General features: G+C 42.9%; 1 protein-coding gene across 1 annotated transcript in view; it reads right to left on the bottom strand.

Annotated features, from left to right (window-relative positions):
• The window catches only part of LOC119498058 (E3 ubiquitin-protein ligase RNF123), a 222,629-nt gene that overhangs the window by 129,581 nt on the left and 72,565 nt on the right, over positions 1 to 20,483 (bottom strand). The window contains 7 exon segments of the mRNA XM_037786545.1: positions 7,483 to 7,567; positions 10,007 to 10,094; positions 12,013 to 12,100; positions 13,940 to 14,014; positions 15,598 to 15,775; positions 16,154 to 16,261; positions 17,964 to 18,047. Coding sequence (XP_037642473.1) covers positions 7,483 to 7,567; positions 10,007 to 10,094; positions 12,013 to 12,100; positions 13,940 to 14,014; positions 15,598 to 15,775; positions 16,154 to 16,261; positions 17,964 to 18,047 — 706 coding nt within the window.

The following is a 20,483-nucleotide window of genomic DNA, read 5'->3' as shown; positions in this document are numbered from 1 at the left end:
GTGTCATGAACAATATTTTATATTTTATTTTATATTCTCTTTTTTGTATTATTGCTCCGCATGCTTATAAATGATCTCAATAGCTTTTTCATTCTTTATTATCTTATATTCTGTTGTATTCTGTCCTCTTAGCTAACTGGCAGCAAAGTTTATTAATGTGCACTGTCCCAGTTCAATAAAGCAATAAATAAATGTACGAGAAGAGGTGGAACGAGGCAAGAAGGAGGCGGGATCAAGATGAGGGTTTAAGAGAATAATGGTAAAGTGTAAAACAACAGAGCAGGTATTCACAGCATGGCAGCAATCACTCCATAACATTGAAAACGTCTTTATCATTCAAACAATAGAAGAAACAAGAGGTGAGAACAAAGTCGGGAGGAAAATGAGGAAAGAAAATAGGGTTGAGTTGAGAGGAAGGGGATTAACAAGAGCAGAGAGAGGGACAGAGGAGGAAGGACGAAAAAGAGGAGGAAGACAAACAGGAGTGTATGGAAAAGATGAGTGGAAGCTCTCCGGTGGGAGTGGAGTGTTCATTAAGTCTAATAATCCCTGTTTTCTCCTCTCTGCTGCTGCATCCCAGAAGGATCATATCTGTTCATGTGAAGCATGAAAGACTGTTTATTATCCTGCAGATACAAACACAGAGGTCAGACTCACAACAACACATGATACTGTGGTACAGTATACCTCTGAGGTACTTGTACTACTTTACAGTCTACTCCGTCTCTACATCTCAGAGGGAAGTATTGATATACTTTTTACTCCAACTCCAGCAGCCACGACGGTAACATGCTGCTCTAACAACGATGCACGAGGATTAATATAATCCTATAATATTTTAGTAGTAGTATTTTTATTTACTTTTTTTTGTTATAATACATACTTACATGCAGGACTTTTACTTTTAATGGAGTATCTTTATAATGCAATATTTAAAGGGACTATTTGTAACTTTTTAAGCGTATAAATTTAGCGGGTCGCCACACATGCGCGTTCGCATATGCGCGCTCGCGTGTGGCCGGAGCCTCGTCTCCGCTGCCTGCTCTCCTTCACTCAGACAGGGCGCGCGTCCTCCACCTCTAGACGTGAACGCGCGCTCACTACACACTGCAGAAGAGTAAGTTTAGCTCTGAGAATATCTAGTGAATGCACAGGGGACGTTTGTGCAGAAATAAATGCTGCAGATCCTCCAGACCAACAGAGGTTTCCCGTGTCTTGTGAAGTGACGGAGCTCTTCAGAATTACGTTGTCTTCTCGTTACCGACCGAGTGCCGGTGTCTCCTCTGCTCTCTCCGGCTGCGGGCGGAGAGAGCAGGGAGACACGCTGCACAGCCCCGCTGCTTCAGCCTGCACTTAGGCAGGAAAAGCCAACACTAGGATCAGATCTAAATCATGTTCATGGAGAGACCTTCGTCTGGTCAGCTAACATTACTGCCAAGCAGCTGAAATATAGAGTGATATTGTGCTTTTAGCTGACGTGTGTCGCCTCACTGTTTTGAGCGACGCTCGTTCAGGTATATTTAGAGCGAGCAAGCGCGAGCCCGACGCTGACTTTCGTTGATTTCAAGGCCACAGGTGTCGCTGTTAACAAGCATTTCTGAAAGTTACAAATAGTCCCTTTAAACATCTTCTTAAAGTGAGTGTATGTCACTTTAGTTGTGTTTTTTTCCTTTTATTTAGAATCACATTAGAGCAGCAGCTCAGTCCTCTTTAGTTAGAATGATCCCTCTTCAGCATTCTACAATCAATTTATACAACACAAAAATAATACATGGGTGTGTTTCATTGGTGATAAAAACATACATACATATATACACATACAGTATATACATATATACATAATGTATATACATATACATATATATACATACTGTTTATACATATATACAGAAAGTATATACATATATATAGTATATATATACACATATATACATATGTATATATGTATGTGTATATGTATACTGTATTTATGTATGTGTATATGTATGTATACTGTATGTGTATATAAAGTATATATGTATATGTGTATATGTATGTATATACAGTATGTATATATATATATGTATATACTTTCTGTATATATGTATATACAGTATGAATATAAATACACTCAAAAGACTTAAGGGAAATTAAGGGAACACTTAATCATCACAGTATAACACCGTCATCAGTTAAACTTGAGGGATATCAATACGTCCATTTAGGAAGCACAAGTGATTGAGTTGAAAGAGTTGATACAAAAATATTCAATAACTTCACTATTATAAAGTGTAGTGATATCAAAATCACTTCACACATCATCAACGGTCTCTTCCTGGTTATACTACAACGCTTGTTTTGGAAAAAATGTGCTTTTGCATAATTTTGGTGAATTTTTAATGGGAAAATATTCATTACAACTCTTTGCGGTGTTGCACTTTGTAGACGGTCCCTGACCACTCGTCTCACAGCCGGCTGCACATACAGACCATGGATGTATTTGTTATGTGTCCTGCTCAGAGGACGGCTTGTTGTGATTAAAATGAGCTTGTAGCTCATTGTCTACCTTACTACGGTTAGAAAGATCCCTCGTTGGTGTTTTAACTATGTTTCTCTGATCCGGGAAGTTTGAATCTGTTATTTTTTTATATTTTTCCAACTTTAGTGAACTAGTTTAGTTCTGCATTAGCTACTCTTCCACGGTGAAAAAGTGAATAAACTCTTCATCTGTAGAACAGTATTGAATATGTTTACCAGTATTATTTTGGCCCATGGTACACATATTCACCAGGGTGTTAATCATCTCCTCATTATTTAGGATTGCTGATACTAGATTTCGTGCTGACTCGCTCATAGTTACACACACGTCTAGCAGCACCAAGATCTGTACAGATAATGACCTAAAACACAAGATGGCAGCAGCGCCCTGATGACGACAGATTTCATTCCATATCTCAGTTTCATTCCCTATATTCAGGATTTCGTTCCATATTCTCACATTTCATTCCATATTCTCACATTTCATTCCATATATTCAGGTTTCATTCCATATTCTCAGGATTCATTTAATATTCTCAGGTTTCATTCCATATTCTCACATTTCATTCCATATTCTCAGGATTCATTCCATATTCTCACATTTCATTCCATATATTCAGGTTTCATTCCATATTCTCACATTTCATTCCATATATTCAGGTTTCATTCCATATTCTCACATTTCATTCCATATTCTCAGGTTTCATTCCATATTCTCAGGATTCATTCAATATTATCAGGTTTCACATCATATTCTCAGGATTCATTCAATATTCTCAGGTTTCATTCTATATTCTCAGGTTTCACATTATATAAATATACATATAATAGTTTCCTAAATGGCATGCCATACAGTATATGTACTGTATATGTATATACATTCAGGTGATTAAAGAAAACATACTTATTAATATTATATTCCATTTCTGCTGATAGATCTCTCTAAATACTACACACTGTTCCTTTAATCAGACTGTGGACCAGCTACAGCTGTTATTAAAAATATCATAAATAAATGAAACTAGTGAGAGCCGAAAACAGAAACAGGGGCGATGGAAAATAACTTACTTTGGAAACTAGCAATGGACAGATCCCCTGAAAGGCATGCAGATGAGAAGGCACACAGATGAAAGTCAATTATCATGCAGGAGAGAGCAGAAAATCAGTTAAGTGGGAAAGAAACAGAAAGCAAAAAGGACAATGACACGGAAAAAAAGCATACTTAACACGACATTACATGATTAAAGAACACTCAATATAACACAGATCAGGTGAGGGATGTGTTCAGTCCAGCTCACCACAAAGAATGGAAAAAAACTCCTTCGGCTATCTTGCCTTCATCAGGGTGTTGATGAATAGAGCATGGTGTACTGGAGAAGAGTTTAATTTTGATGGACTTACAACATAAAGCCAAAACAAGCAACCACAAGAATGCAATGATATACAAAATAAAGCCATAAAACAGAGTTAACTAACATGATGGTGAAAAAGGGAAATAGATAAACCAAGAGGGAGCAGGATGAAGTGAAACCAGGGTCAGCTACACAATTAAAGTGGGATCTGAGAGGTCATTTAAAAGAGGACACGTCACAGACTGAACCAAGCAGATCTTCTCAGGCAATCTATGGAATTATATCAATTGGGTATCACTGTAAAGCTGAGACTCTGGTGGATCCAATGAGCCCAACTGTATTCATGTGTGATGATGTTAGTCCCCATAGGAGACATTTCATTGACCTCACTGTATAAAATGACCTGTGGTGACCTCTAGGATAATTACAGCCTCATGAAACTTTACAGCCACAAACTACAGACCTAGAGCATTCAGAGGATGGATGGATCAAACAAGAGACCTAGAGCATTCAGAGGATGGATGGATCAGACTAAAGACCTAGAGCATTCAGAGGATGGATGGATCAAACTAGAGACCTAGAGCATTCAGAGGATGGATAGATCAAACTAGAGACCTAGAGCATTCAGAGGATGGATGGATCAAACAAGAGACCTAGAGTATTCAGAGGATGGATGGATCAAACTAGAGACCTAGAGCATTCAGAGGATGGATGGATCAAACTAGAGACCTAGAGCATTCAGAGGATGGATGGATCAAACTAGAGACCTAGAGCATTCAGAGGATGGATGGATCAAACTAGAGACCTAGAGCATTCAGAGGATGGATAGATCAAACAAGAGACCTAGAGCATTAGGAGGATGGATGGATCAAACAAGAGACCTAGAGCATTCAGAGGATGGATGGATCAAACTAGAGACCTAGAGAATTCAGAGGATGGATGGATCAAACTAGAGACCTAGAGCATTCAGAGGATGGATGGATCAAACTAGAGACCTAGAGCATTCAGAGGATAGATGGATCAAACTAGAGACCTAGAGCATTCAGAGGACGGATGGATCAGGCTACAGACCTAGAGCATTCAGAGGATGGATGGATCAAACTAGAGACCTAGAGCATTCAGAGGATAGATGGATCAAACTAGAGACCTAGAGCATTCAGAGGACGGATGGATCAGGCTACAGACCTAGAGCATTCAGAGGATGGATGGATCAGACTAGAGACCTAGAGAATTCAGAGGATGGATGGATCAAACCAGAGACCTAGAGCATTCAGAGGATGGATGGCTTTCCTAGCTACATTGATAATAAGGGGGTTTCTGAGCAGCAACACAACACAAATGCTCGCCATCCAACTCACCGAAAAATGTAATTCTTGCAGAAATCTCCAAAAGTCAAAAGTTTTTGATCCCAAATCACAGCATGGCTTTTTCTATGGTGTTCCTCAAGGTCTTGGTGTCTTAATGTGGTATTTTGGGGGGATTATTGATCATTTTTATCAATTTTTTCCAGTGGTAAAAAAATTGTTAAATTTAGCACCAAATCTGTGTAACAAATGATATCAACCCAAAAAATGCTGCAACAACTTATGAGACCTAAGTGAGCATGGGAATGGCCGTCATATACTTCTATCATAATGTTCTAAGCCCTTATAATAATAACAATCAATTCGTGTTTATTTCTGATTAATGTTTTATCCCGTGTAGTGTGGGCGACAATCAATGCTGCATCCGGGTCTTATGACATTCCAACAGAATGCTAGAATATTTTTTTGCCTTCCACGACGTGTTCCCTCATGTCCGTGATTTTGACCAATAGGAGCACTTCACCTGTAAACGTGGCAAAATGAAAGAGGAATTATGTTCTTGGTGGAACTGTGAAACAGAAAAAAAGTCACATTAATCATAGCACTTCCTTCCAGAGGACATCACACGTCGTGAAAGACTGCGAACTTTGATTGGTCGGGGACCAACGTGCAATCTCTCACGTCTCTAGACCGAGTCACAGCAAGAATTTATGACTCTATAATCACCTAATCTGACACAGTGACTATCGTAACTGACAAAAATATATTGTAGTCGGAACCCGTTTAATTGTCTTTAAAACCAAGTGTGGGTTGAATCTTTGCAGGTTGGTGATTCAAATTTAATAGAATCAAATATTATACGGATCGTCGGTGGAGCTGAGGCGTGCCGGGTGACACAGCAGAGCAGACAGCAGAGCAGATCGCTAGCAGCTAGCAACCTGGTACGGCGCCCACCTGTCACTCAAAACAGCCACGCCCTCATAATGCCGACACGGGTGAAAACGGATGAGTTATATAAAAATGCATCAGAAGTTGCCGCTTGATTGATACCACTCTCATGTCTGTACGGTTAATATGAAGCTACAGTCAGCAGCTGGTAAGCTTAGCTTAGCATAAAGGCTGGAAACAGGGAGAAACAGCTAGCCTGGTCCTCTCCAAAGGCAACAAACTACCAGCACCTCTAAAGCTCACTGATTTCAAATGTCATATATCTTTTGTTTCATCAGTACAAAAACAAGAGATAGTAGCCTCGGTGAAACAAGGATTTGCTGTATCTACCTTTGAATAAACTAAGATATGTCAGATATTGTTCACCCTGCTTTGCATGCTGAAATTACAAAAAGATGCTTTCTAAATTACAAAAATTCACAGTTGAAGTATTCCAACATTATGGATGTGAAATGATCCCCTGTGTTCTCAGACCAACAGACTGTATCAGAACTAAGTTTAATGTTTTGATGATCATTGTAGTGTGTAATCATCTTAATTCTGAATTAACTGCAAGCACTCAGTGTGCTAAACCAGACTAAACCATCCACAACATCCACTTTTTTTAAAGAAAATTAATAAAAACATATTGGTTTATTGATGCCGTGACTTTACTTTCTAAAATGATGCTCAGAAAACAGGAGGGACTCTCTCCTGCTTTCTAAAAATAAACATAAAATAAACAGGGACATCCAGGACAGCTTCATTCCATCATTCACTCCATTGTCATTTACCTTCACATGATATTTGAAACCTTCCTATGTACACACACACACACACACACACACACACACACACACACACACACACACACACACACACAGAGAGATAATTAAAGCCGTAAAACCTGTGGAAAGGCAGTCATGGCCTCAATTTGTTTAGGGAAATTCATGAAAGAAAAGGAGGATTCTGGCCTGCACCAGGAATATAAACTCAAAAACAAAACTAATTTGACAGAAGCGGATGTAGAGACAGAAAAAAACTACAAGCCAGAGAGTTAGAAACAAAGCGAGAAAAGACATAAATCATTGATTCATTCATTTCAGCTTAATTCTTTTTAGGGCTGGAAATAGAAAGCAACAGAAAGTCTGCAGACCCCCTGTACCAACCACTGTTCACTGGTCCACCACATAGCTAACACACTTATTCACAATCACTGATCACTGGTCCACCACAGAGCTAACACACTCATTCACATTCACACTGACAGGCAGTTTAACCTCCCTGCTGCCCACCAACGGGACGGCAGAGACAGCAAACAGACAGGGAGTGACACAAACAGCCGATAAACAAAAACATAGAAACAGAGAGAGACCACCTACTCTGTAGACTTGGCAGGTTGGCATCCTCAGGTTTGGTTTTCAGCAGGTGAGGAAGACGAGTGTATCTGTAGCCAAAACCACAACCCTGAAAGACAACACAGCGACAAACAGCAGTCTCAGCATGCTGCCACAATAACATGTAAACAGAGGTGGAAGAAGTATTTGTTTGTCTTAAAGTCGGAACACTACAGTGCAAAAGTACTGTGTTCAAAATGTTACTTCAGTAAAAGTACAAAGGTATTTGCATCAAAATATACTCAAAGTACAAAAAGTAAAGGTAATGCCATGAAGGGCTGAAGACTTGGAGGAATTCAGATCTTTAAAAAAAGGTTTTAGATAAGGTGACCTAAAAGAGGTCTGTTAATAAAAAGGGGGCCAAACATGGAGCCTTGAGGTCCTCCCACACTGCAGACATGCTGTAGCTGACCTAGTTTACATCCAAAGGGACGGAGTGAAAACCAGTCAGCTGATGAAGTCATTTATGACCTTAACAAAGGTTTCTGTACTCTGTACAGAAGTTAAATCCCTCACATATATATATATATATATACACGGTATATATGTACATACATATATATACATATACATATACATATACATATACATATACATATATACATATATATATATACATATATACCGTATATATATATATATATATATATATAGTTTTTATAAATAAAAGCCAGCAGTTGATGTCTCTTTTATTAAGAAAGAAAAATATGAACAGAAAGATTCTACCCATCCTATAAAACTAAACTCATACTCATTATGCAGAATAATATATATTATATTATTGGATTATTATTATTATTATTATTAATGCATTAATGTGTTCATCACTGTAATGTGTCAGCTGGTAAAAGTGGAGCACAGTTTAATTGCTTTATATACTGCTGGGTAGTTTGATCTATAATAATCCATCATCATTTATTATGTTTATTATTTTCTATTAATAATCTGAATCTGGAAAGCATAAATAATCAAAGTACAAGTATCTCAAAATTATACATAAGTACAGTACTTCATATAATATAAGTATATATACTTCATTACATTCCACTACTGCATACTAGGGCTGCACGATATGAGGAACATATGCAATAACATTGTTGAATAACGCGATAACGATATTACTTGCGATAAATAAACAGTTATTAAAGTATACTTCGTTCTGCCTTTCTGCTGCTTTCAGTGTACTGCTAAAATACAACAAGTTGTATGTTGATTTAAAAAAATACATATATATATATTACCAGCATTCTTTTATTGAACAAATTGAATTTAACACAAAAGGCACCAATAAAAAAAAGAATGATAGTTAAATTTTAAAAATAAATTTTGTATTTATACTCTCTTTCAACTAATGCCTACCATACTCTACATTATGAGACTTTGAAAAGACTTTGAAAAGACTTTGAAAAGACTTTGAAAAGACGGGAGGCTGACAAGGCTGCTGATGCTGCGGGAACCAACACACGGGCATCGATCATGGGGACGTCCCACACCAACATACATGGACGTACTGAGGAGAGATGCTGGACAGTGCTGGCGAGCTAGCCGGATGTATGAAGGGCTGACATAGCTGGAAGCTCCGCTGGAAAGCCCGTCTGAGGACGACCCAATAATATCAATTCCGATAGTTGTATTATCACTCTTTTACATCCACTGCTATTGATTTTTGTTATTATTCCTACTTGCATTAGTTAATGGCCGCCCACCCACAGCCCGGTTCTGCTCCAGGTTTCTTCCCGCTAAACAGGGAGTTTTTCCTGGCCACAGCGCGCTCCGGTGCAATGCTCTTGGTGGGATTTCTTGCTGGGTCTCTAAACTATGGTGTACGGTCCAAGACCTGCTCTATATATAAAGCATCTCGAGAGAACTTCTGTTATGATTTGGCGCTATATAAAATAAATTGAATTGAAAATTGAATTGAATTGACACCTTCTTTAGTAGCTCGGTTTGGGACAGTGGTTAGCTAACTAGCGATAGCATATAGCACAAACAGTGGGGATTTCAAGATCTGAAGCGTTTTTCCCTTTAACCCTAACCCTTTTTTCACACAGCAGTGCTTTGAGCTAAATAAGCATGCTAACATTCTGATGTTTAACAGATATAATGTTTATCGTGTTCACCACATTAGTTTAGCGTGTTAGCATGCTAACATTAGCTAATTATCAGTAAGCACAGAATCCAGCTGAGGTTGAATGTCATTAGTTCTGCAGGTATTTGGTCATAAATGAAAGTGTTGGACACATTAAAACGTTGACCTGATGATGGTGCTGGATGAAAAATCAGAGGATAACCAAAGTTATTACAATTCATCCTGACGGGACCATGAATGATGATCCACATTTCATCACCATCCATCCAATAGTTGCTGAGATGTTTCAGTCTGAACCAAAGTGGTAGACAGACAGACAGACAGACCGAGAGAAATTTCCCATCCATAGAGCTGCTAACGTGACTAAAATAAGTAGCCAAAAAGTGTGTGCATGTGTATGTTGTGCATGTGTGTGCTCACCCTCCACAGTCTGACCAGGATCCAGTTGGTCTGGGCCCAGGGCCTCTGTTCATACGGAGCCAGCAGGTTCCTCATCATGGCAACACGTCTGAAACATACGTTACATTAGCCAGATCACAACAGACATCGTCTGACTTCAGATAATCAGCTGAACCCAGTGATTATTATTATTATTATTATTGTTATTATTATTATTATTATGTGCTGTGTGACATCCTCCTGCCTCACAAAGAACAGTCTGCACTACAGTGGAAAAGGAGTGAATTATATTCCATGTTGTTGACTGCATGTGTATTTTCCACATTAACACAGATGTTTTTCTTTCTGCTCATATTTCCATTCATGCCGTCCTGACTATTCTATAAATATATCGTCAAAAAACCTAATGAAACTCCTGAGCGGAGGAAGCCGACCAAAAATGGATTCAAATGTAATGTCTGTAAAACTTTGAGTCACTGTATCTCGTAAACTCTGAGTCTAATAACATGACGAGCTTTACTGAAAAAGGGAACTGATCTGAACTGATGTGAGATTTAAACAAACCAGATGTATCGTTGTTCAGGATCGCTTAATATCTGATCATGTGTCCTTTAGGACGGGAGAAAACTTCTGTCCAAAACTATGTTATTATATGTAATATAGTAATAATAATAATTACAGACGCAAGCGGCAGTTCACGGGTTCAAGCCTCTTTTTGCTCAACAGAAGGAAGCAGCTGAATTGCCAAAATCAAAGCCATAAGAGCAGTGATCGGGTTTTGGGCTTCAAAAGCAGAGCAAAGTCATTTCCGCTGGTTTAATTCTTAATAAGAGAAGCAGTGAGACCAATCACAGCCTATTTTCATCATCACAATGTATGCAGCCTTTCAGTACTTGTACACTCAAAGTCCAGCCAATCATATTTAAGTTTGGTGATTTTGGGACAAACTCCCATTGATTTCTGGCCACATTTTTTGCCAGGTCCATGGACATGGTTGGATCTGGTGGCGCCCCCTATGGAGTAATTCTAAATAGTTTTATACACGTGGTTCAAAATTGTTATAAAATATATCCGTGAGTTTGGAATTGATTGGACAAACAATTTATGATGTATAGTCTGACATGTAGACTATACATACCCATGAAACTTTCAGGGTATGTTTCAGGTTATCTTGTGGACATATCCTGCGAATTTCATGATGATTGACCCAACGGTTGTGGAGTTAGGTCTATTGATGTGCTGAGCCAAGGCCTTTTAAAGTTCATTGGTCAGTATCTTCAAAACACAATGACATTTCAACAAGCCAATCAATTTTGATCATCTTCATTCAATGATGATCCACAGAAAATTTGGTAACAATCGGACGTACAATTTAGGAGCAGATGTCAAAAATGTGTTTTTCAACTAAATCAAAATGGCGGAACATCTTTCAGGTGGACTTTAGTGGTTCAAGAGGCTTTTTTGTAGAACACATTGAGCTGCACGTATGTGTCAAAATTCAAGTCAATCGGACTTACGGTGTGAGGGGCAAGGATTTTAAAATTAAACATTTTTTGTCTGTCAATTAAGGCGCCACCATGAAAACAATTGGGATCATATTGTACGTGAAGCATTAGGACATCACGACCAGTAACGGTACCAAGTTTCATGTCTCTAGCTCGTTCCAGCTCACGGCAAATTGAGCAAAGGCACAATATAGCATATAATGTTAAATAGGCCACGCCCACATGCACCGATCAATATGACACCTAAGATCTTGGTTTATACTTGACCCCAGAGCATGTGCACCAAATTTGGTTAAAGTCTGTCCACCAGGTTTTGAGATACACATTTTTAATATTTGTGGCGCCCCCTATGGGTTGAGCTCAAAATGCTTTGGTACGCCTATTACCAACCACGTACTGAAGATATCTACCAAGATTTACGATGATTGGACTAATGGTCAATGAATTATAGCCTATTTCTTGCTAAGCTCCGCCCTTTGCGAAATTCGTAACTGAGTACAGTCCAAACCAACGAGCACTCACTGTTCCTCTGGGATCCTCTCCACTGCCCTGAGGGATTGTGGGTAACAGACGTAGCTGGCAAGAGCCTGCATCAGAGAGTCTTTGATATCTGACAGGAAGAGAGGAAGAGATATCTTTTTAATACGATGACAACACATACAAGTCCAGCCCTGAAATGAAATGTTGAAGTTGCTGCCATTGTTGTAATTAGATGTTAGCTTGTTAACATGTCGCAATAAATTCTAAACGGAGGCTTTCACTGTGTCCCTGTTGCTATGGCTACTCATTTTAGATATAGCCAGTGCATTAATTAAGAGCAGTGAACAGACAGTTTCACTGGAACTACGTAGCAGGTGTGCATCATGGATGTATAAAGAGAACTGGATCCAGCGTTGGAGGCAGGGCTCCATTCATTCCTATGAAAGTGTCTCAGTGGCTATGAAGCCTAAATGGCTCGACTTCCGTCTGGAAAAGTACCCGGATCTTCCAGCGATCTTCCGCATCCATCGGACACGCGCAGTAGCATCCACTCGGTCACATGACCCGGTCACGGGGTCCCAACGTCTTCACCGCTTGCTTTACAGCTTTTAGGACATAAAGATTTAAAAAACGGCTATTAGAGTGTTCGTACTGGGGAGTTGATTTACCTAAAAAGAAAAATGATCCGCTGAGTTACAGACGTCTCTTTCTCAATGTACGTCTCTGGGAAAAAGTCTTTTCGGGCCCAATGGCATCACATGACAGACATGGACGTTGTAGTAACGCCGTTTGGCCACTACGGAGGTTGGGATCAATGACCGACGCTCTTCCTGGGAGCTTGGTGTCCATAGCCAGGAATTAATGGACATCCTGCAGCCAATCAGAATCCAGTATTCACCCAGACCATGGTATAATGAAATAGAGACGATATTTACTGGGGACCTTTTTAGGCGCTGTAACGCTAAAATAATGTCTGACTTACCACACGGAGTGCAGGTAAAATTGTGTTCAGTTTCATGTAATATGCATTTAAAGGCGTTCCTGTTCAGAGAAGCAAAAAACAGGAAGGAATGTAAATGCATAAAGATATCTGATATCTGAACACTGCAGCAGGAAGCTGAGTCTGACATTTAACGTCTGAGAAAAGCAGAGGTAAAATCTGCAGCACTGCTTTATCAGATACATCTGAAGGAAGACTTTAATCTTCCTGACTGTTAACTTTTCACAGCAGCTATGAAGACAACAGCCAGAAACAGCGACTTAATAAGTAGACCATTGTATTATTTTTAATCTGAATGATCTTATCAAAACAGGTTTAAAAGTATTACCAAAAATCTCCCACATTGATTTTTTCGTACCTCACACAATCACTGATCTTCTTGTTGAGCTGAAGGCATCAGAATATTAGAACTCAGGCGGTTTTCACACTTTGTCCCTTTCAGCTCTCCAAACAGACTTAGTCAGCATTTTTTGCGCATATGTGAACACTCCAACAGAACTGAGACCCCTCTGAAACGAACCAATCTCAGACCACGTTCCGGTTAGCTAAACCTGGGCATTGTGAACACAACACGCTCCAGGTTCTCTTTGCCCTTTGCCGTTGCATTTTAGCCCTCTAGGCTTGCCGTTAGGGATGGCCTGTTTGATCAGCCACGGATTGCTACACTGTTAGAAGGGGGAACAGACTTTGACAAAAGACCAGCAACAAATCTTATTATCAGATGAGCTGTGGCTGATTTACATCTGTAATCTTGTGAATATACCACTCAAAGCAAGAACTGTGGCGACGCAAAGTTTGACACCTCTGACAGTAATTTCAGACAAGTTTATATCAAGTAAATATCATCATGACAGAAGAGAGAAAAGAGGCCTTCAGGGGGAGGCTGCAGCAAAAATACTGCATGTACAGTGTGTGTGTGCGTGCGTGTGTGTGTGTGTGTGTGTGTGTGTGTGTGTGTGTGTGAGTTACCTGTTCCTACTATACGTGGATCTGCAAAATGCTTGGCAAGGATAGCAGCTAGTTGAGTCAAGGTTTCTTCGTAGCCTGAGGGTATAAAAAACATGAAGTTGTGCTGATGTGCAGAAAGTTGTTCACCTGACAGAACACGTTAAAGTCAACCTGGATCCACTCGGGTTCACACAGAACAGCTGAAACAGCAGCAAGCTGCATGTGACAAACAGGTAATGATGACACAGTGTGAGTGTGTGTCCATAAATCAATCTGTGCTTCTAGCGGTTAATGCAGTGGGTCCCCAACACAGCCCCGACCGAGCCCCCACAGAGCCCCCACGCAGCCCCAACCCAGCTCTCACCCAGACTCCATACAGCCCCCACACAGCCCTCACACTGCCCTCACCCAGCCTTCATCCAGCCCCCACACAGCCCCCACCCATCCCTCACACAACCTTCACCCAGCCCTCACACAACCTTCACCCAGCCACCACCCAGCCCTCACCCAGCCCTCACCTAGCCCTCAGCCAGACCCCACACAGCCCTCAACCAGCCCCCACCCAGCCATCACACAGCCCCAACCCAGCCCCCACCCAGCCACCACCCAGCCCTCACCCAGAGCCCACACAGCCCTCACCCAGCATCCAGACAGCCCTCACCCAGGCCCCACACAGCCCTCACCAAGCCCTCACACAGCCCTCACCCAGCCTCCAAACAGCCCTCACCCAGCCCCCACACAGCCCTCACCCAGCCCCCACACAGCCCCCACCCAGCCTCCACACAGCCCTCACACAGCCCCCACCCAGCCCTCACCCAGACCCCACCCAGCCCTCACCCAGACCCCACACAGCCCTCACCCAGAACCCACACAGCCCTCACCCAACCCTCACCCAGCCCTCACCTAGCCCTCAGCCAGACCCCACACAGCCCTCAACCAGCCCCCACCCAGCCCCCACACAGCCCCCACCCAGCCCCCACACAGCCCCCACACAGCCATCACACAGCCCCAACCCAGCCCCCACCCAGCCACCACCCAGCCCTCACCCAGAGCCCAGACAGCCCTCACCCAGCATCCAGACAGCCCTCACCCAGACCCCACACAGCCCTCACCAAGCCCTCACCCAGCCTCCACACAGCCCTCACCCAGCCTCCAAACAGCCCTCACCCAGCCCCCACACAGCTCTCACCCAGACCCCACACAGCCCTCACCCAGACCCCACACAGCCCTCACCCAACCCTCACCCAGCCCTCAGCCAGACCCCACACAGCCCTCACCCAGCCCTCAGCCAGACCCCACACAGCCCTAACCCAGCCCTCACACAGCCATCACCCAGCCATCACCTAGCCCCCATCCAGACCCCACACAGCCCTCAACACAGCCCTCACAAAACCTTCACCCAGCCACCACCCTGCCCTCACCCAGAGCCCACACAGCCCTCACCCAGTCCCCACCCAGCCCTCACCCAGAGCCCACACAGCCCCCACCCAGCCCTCACCCAGAGCCCACCCAGCCCTCACCCAGAGCCCACACAGCCCCCACACAGCCCCCAACATTCTCAGGCAAGTTCTGCAGCGTCTCTTTTCTATGATTTCTAAGTGGATTTATGGTTGATTTCCAATTCAGCCATTATTTCAGCAGCTCTTGTAGGAGAACTTACTATAGTCTTTTTTATTTACCTGGTAGTTCCTCCATGCTGTTTGCAGGGCTGAAGTAGTTCTTGAGGGCGCTGTATGCATTCATGGCCACATTGAGGTAGAACTCTGGAGCAAAGGCGAACAAAGAGCCGGTGTTGTCGGCATGCTCGATGGTCCGAATACAAACACACAGCAGCCAGTACACGTCCAGCATCTTCTCCTAGACAGACAGACAGACAGACAGACAGACAGACAGACAGAGAGGATCCACATTAGCTTCCTACTGGTGTCCCTGAGCTCCACACAACAACAACAACAACAACAACAACAACAACAACAACAACAATTTGGAGAAACAAGAAAAGGCAACACAAGCCAAATATAAAGATCAGAAAATCAGTGAAATAAGTCAAATTGTGAAAAAGATTCTATCAACTTCCAATGAAAGCAAAAAAACAACACTGCAACAAAATAAATAGCAAAAAAGAAAAATGAAAAACACTCGACTGTCTAGAGAGAGAGATTGAGACAAACGGTAAAGGGATTATAAGTGACAGGAACTGATGAGCCAAACAGCAGTGTGGAGGATCTGGATCACCTTGGAGTAGATGGTGGCGTTGATCCAGGCCAGTCTCCTGCAGAGGTGGTTCAGCTTCTCTGCAAAAACCTTCTGGCTTTTCTGGAGCTCGTCCAGGATGTCTGGTCTCTGAGTGCCAGAAAACACAGTCATCATATCACAAGCTAACAATCATGACTGTCGCCACTACACAACGCTGCCTCGAGTCTGAGGATGGTGGAAGAAGTTGATACGAGTGTCTCAAAAGTCTCAGGGGCGAACCGCACTCAGCTGCAAACTTTATGGTTGTGCTGGCGCTATAACATCATTAGTGCGATATCGTTTGTGAGTCGGACCTAGAGACGGTGCAAATAGCGGTTGCAAGTGCACAATTCATGATGCTATCAGCTGCCGCAATCCATTCTGTCTTGTTAACTTATTTCCAATATTCGGAGCCGGAGTTGCAGGATACAGGAAGTCGGCTCCGGTCTCTGGCTCGCTTGAGCAGAGCGGAGGAATTGTAGTTTCGTAGCATTTATTCACCGACAAATAAACTGTACACACACTGCTACACCTACGTTCACAGCTAGAACGCCACCAACAACCTCACACTCACCGCCAACACACACACACACGGTCTGTTGGAAACTCTACGTGTGAAAGACTACGTGTGCGGCGGCGAGCACAAATACACACACTGTTTGTTGGACACTCGCTAATGTGACGCCGGGCAGACACACAGCTGACAACCTGCTAAACTAAACTAAATGTGCGGTGGACACTTTTACTTGGAAAGTGGCTGCATGTCCGCAACACTACACGCAGCATCGTAGCTGCTAAGTTAACGCTCCCGGACGGTGAACTGGAGACTCCCGTCAACTAATATCTCTTGTGCTACTGCAGCTGGTACGAGGCACAAATCTTGTCAGTTAACGGTTAATAATCGGTTAATGAGGGTCGGTTATCGGTTAAGACATTTTTTCAAAATGAGCATCCCTAGATGCGTATAATGTGAGTGCATTGTGCTGTTGGATACTGGCGGGTTTACATATCACAATGTTTGGTTTGTTGTTGATTCATATTTCTGAATATATGAGGGTTGGGTCGTGGAACTGAAACTCACTTTCACTCACTACTATCAGAGTTATTAATAACATGAATCCAACCAGGGCGCTGGTACTGACATGTTAGGAGGCAGTGCTAATGAGACGTCCAGTGAACAACTTACACACTACGTCCCAAATGCATGAAAAAAATCTGTATGATGGCATCTAAAATATCTCCTCCATTATACAGTAAGACTGTTGTCTTTGGTGTGAGTGCTGTTTTAAACCAAAGCCACAACGTATAAAGTGTCTGGCTTTGCTGCACACTCACAGCATTATTTTAATTTCAGTGCCAACACACCGACCGATGATTCAACTTCAGTCAGACAGCTAATTGTAGAACTTTGTCCGTTAATGATGCTACTGTTAAGTTTGCTGGTGACACTTGTGTCCTGCATGAACTAATAAGACGAGCAAGCCCGACTAGGCTGGCCGGTGTGTTGACTGGAGCACAGCCAATTATATGCAACTGAGCACCAACTAACAAAAAGAAAACCTGTTCGACTTCATGAGTAGCCCACACAACCACCAACAGACTGCAAGAGATAAGGATGAGCATCAAATATTTAAAAATGTTTAGACACAAACATAAGACAAGCATATGTTTTCAGTTATGATCAGCTGAAGAACATCAACATACACACTGCTGAATGACATTTAACAAAACAAGTGAAACTAGTGATTCATTCTCACTGAACAACACTCCAAAAACATTAAACATGAACAGGAATTATGAAAGAGCTTACTCTTGCAGGGCATCGGGCGATCTTCTCCTCGGTGTCCTTCAGTGCGACGGCGTATTCATGGACATCATCTGAAACCACCACCATCTGAAAGAAGAACGGAAACCAGCTCATGGCGTTTCTCGTTTGGACATTTTAATAGTGTTTATTAATTAGCTTCATGACGGCAACAGTCACACCGTGTATTCTGTAAACACACAGCTTTATTGCTGCAACCTAAGTGAGGCGGTGGAGGTGCCAGAAAAAAGCAGAGCTGTACAACTGTACAACCAGAAAAAAGTGGGGCTACGTCAACTGTACCAACTAGAAACCAGTGGAGCTACGTCCACTGTACAACCAGAAACCAGTGGGGCCACATCAACTGTGCAACCAGAAACCAGTGGGGCCACGTCAACTGTAAAACCAGAAACCAGTGGGGCTACGTCAACTGTACAACCAGAAACCAGTAGAGCCACGTCAACTGTACAACCAGAAACCAGTGGGGCTACGTCAACTGTACAACCAGAAACCAGTGCAGCCACGTCAACTGTACAACCATAAACCAGTGCGGCCACGTCAACTGTCCAACCAGAAACCAGTGGGGCCACGTCAACTGTACAACCAGAAACCAGTGGGGCTATGTCAACTGTACAACCAGAAATCAGTGGAGCAATTTCACCTGTACAACCAAAAACCAGTGGAGCCACGTCACCTGTACAACCAGAAATCAGTGGAGCAACATCTACTGTACCAACCAGAGACCAGTGGAGCTACGTCACCTGTACAACAAGAAACCAGTGGAGCTATGTCAACTGTACAACCAGAAACCAGTGGGGCAACCTCAACTGTATCAACAAGAAACCAGTGGAGCTATGTCAACTGTACAACCAGAAACCAGTGGGGCTACGTCAACTGTACAACCAGAAACCAGTAGAGCCACATCAACTGTACAACCAGAAACCAGTGTGGTTACGTCAACTGTACAACCAGAAACCAGTGGGGCTACGTCAACTGTACAACAAGAAACCAGTGGAGCTATATCAACTGTATCAACCAGCAACCAGTGGAGCGACCTCAACTGTATAAACCAGAAACAAGTGGGGCGACGTCACCTGTACAACAAGAAACCAGTGGAGCTATGTCAACTTTACAACCAGAAACCAGTGGGGCGGCGTCAACTGTACAACCAGAAACCAGTGGAGCTATGCCAACTGTACCAACCAGAAACCAGTGGGGCGACGTCAACTGTATCAACCAGAAAACCAGTGGGGCGATGTCAACTGTACAACCAGAAACCAGTGGGGCCACGTCAACTGTACAACCAGAAACCAGTGGGGCTACGTCAACTGTACAACCAGAAACCAGTAGAGCCACGTCAACTGTACAACCAGAAACCAGTGGGGCCACGTCAACTGTACAACCAGAAACCAGTGGGGCTACGTCAACTGTACAACCAGAAACCAGTAGAGCGACGTCAACTGTACAACCAGAAACCAGTGGAGCAATTACACCTGTACAACCAGAAATCAGTGGAGTAATGTCACCTGTACAACAAGAAACCAGTGGAGCTATGTCAACTGTACAACCAGAAATCAGTGGGGCCACGTCAACTGTACCAACCAGAGACCAGTGGAGCAATTACACCTGTACAACCAGAAATCAGTGGAGTAATGTCACCTGTACAACAAGAAACCAGTGGGGCTACGTCAACTGTACAACCACAAACCAGTAGAGCCACGTCAACTGTACAACGAGAAACTAGTGGGGCGACCTCAACTGTATCAACCAGAAACAAGTGGGGTGACGTCAACTGTATCAATCAGAAACCAGTGGGGCGACGTCAACTGTATCAACCAGAAAACCAGTGGGGCGATGTCAACTGTACAGCCAGAAACTAGTGGGGCTACCTCAATTGTACAACCAGAAACCAGTGGAGCCACGTCAACTGTACAACCAGAAACCAGTGGAGCCACGTCAACTGTACGACCAGAAACCAGTGGGGCCACGTCAACTGTACAACCAGAAACCAGTGGAGCTATGTCAACTGTACAACCAGAAACCAGTGGGGCAACCTCAACTGTATCAATTAGAAACCAGTGGAGCTATGTCAACTGTACAACCAGAAACCAGTGGAGGAATGTCACCCATACAACAAGAAACCAGTGGAGCTATGTCAACTGTACCAACCAGAAACCAGTGGGGCGACGTCAACTGTATCAACCAGAAAACCAGTGGGGCGATGTCAACTTTACAACCAGAAACCAGTGGGGCTATGTCAACTGTACAACCGGAAACCAGTGGGGCCACGTCAACTGTAAAACCAGAAACCAGTGGGGCTACGTCAACTGTACAACCAGAAACCAGTAGAGCCACGTCAACTGTACAACCAGAAACCAGTGGGGCTACGTCAACTGTACAACCAGAAACCAGTGCAGCCACGTCAACTGTACAACCATAAACCAGTGCGGCCACGTCAACTGTCCAACCAGAAACCAGTGGGGCCACGTCAACTGTACAACCAGAAACCAGTGGGGCTATGTCAAC

The sequence above is a fragment of the Sebastes umbrosus genome, chromosome 1 (genome assembly GCF_015220745.1).
Source record: "Sebastes umbrosus isolate fSebUmb1 chromosome 1, fSebUmb1.pri, whole genome shotgun sequence".
Taxonomy (NCBI): Eukaryota; Metazoa; Chordata; class Actinopteri; order Perciformes; family Sebastidae; genus Sebastes; species Sebastes umbrosus.
Note: the sequence above shows the minus strand (reverse complement) of the source record. Positions and strands in the feature narration are given on the sequence as shown.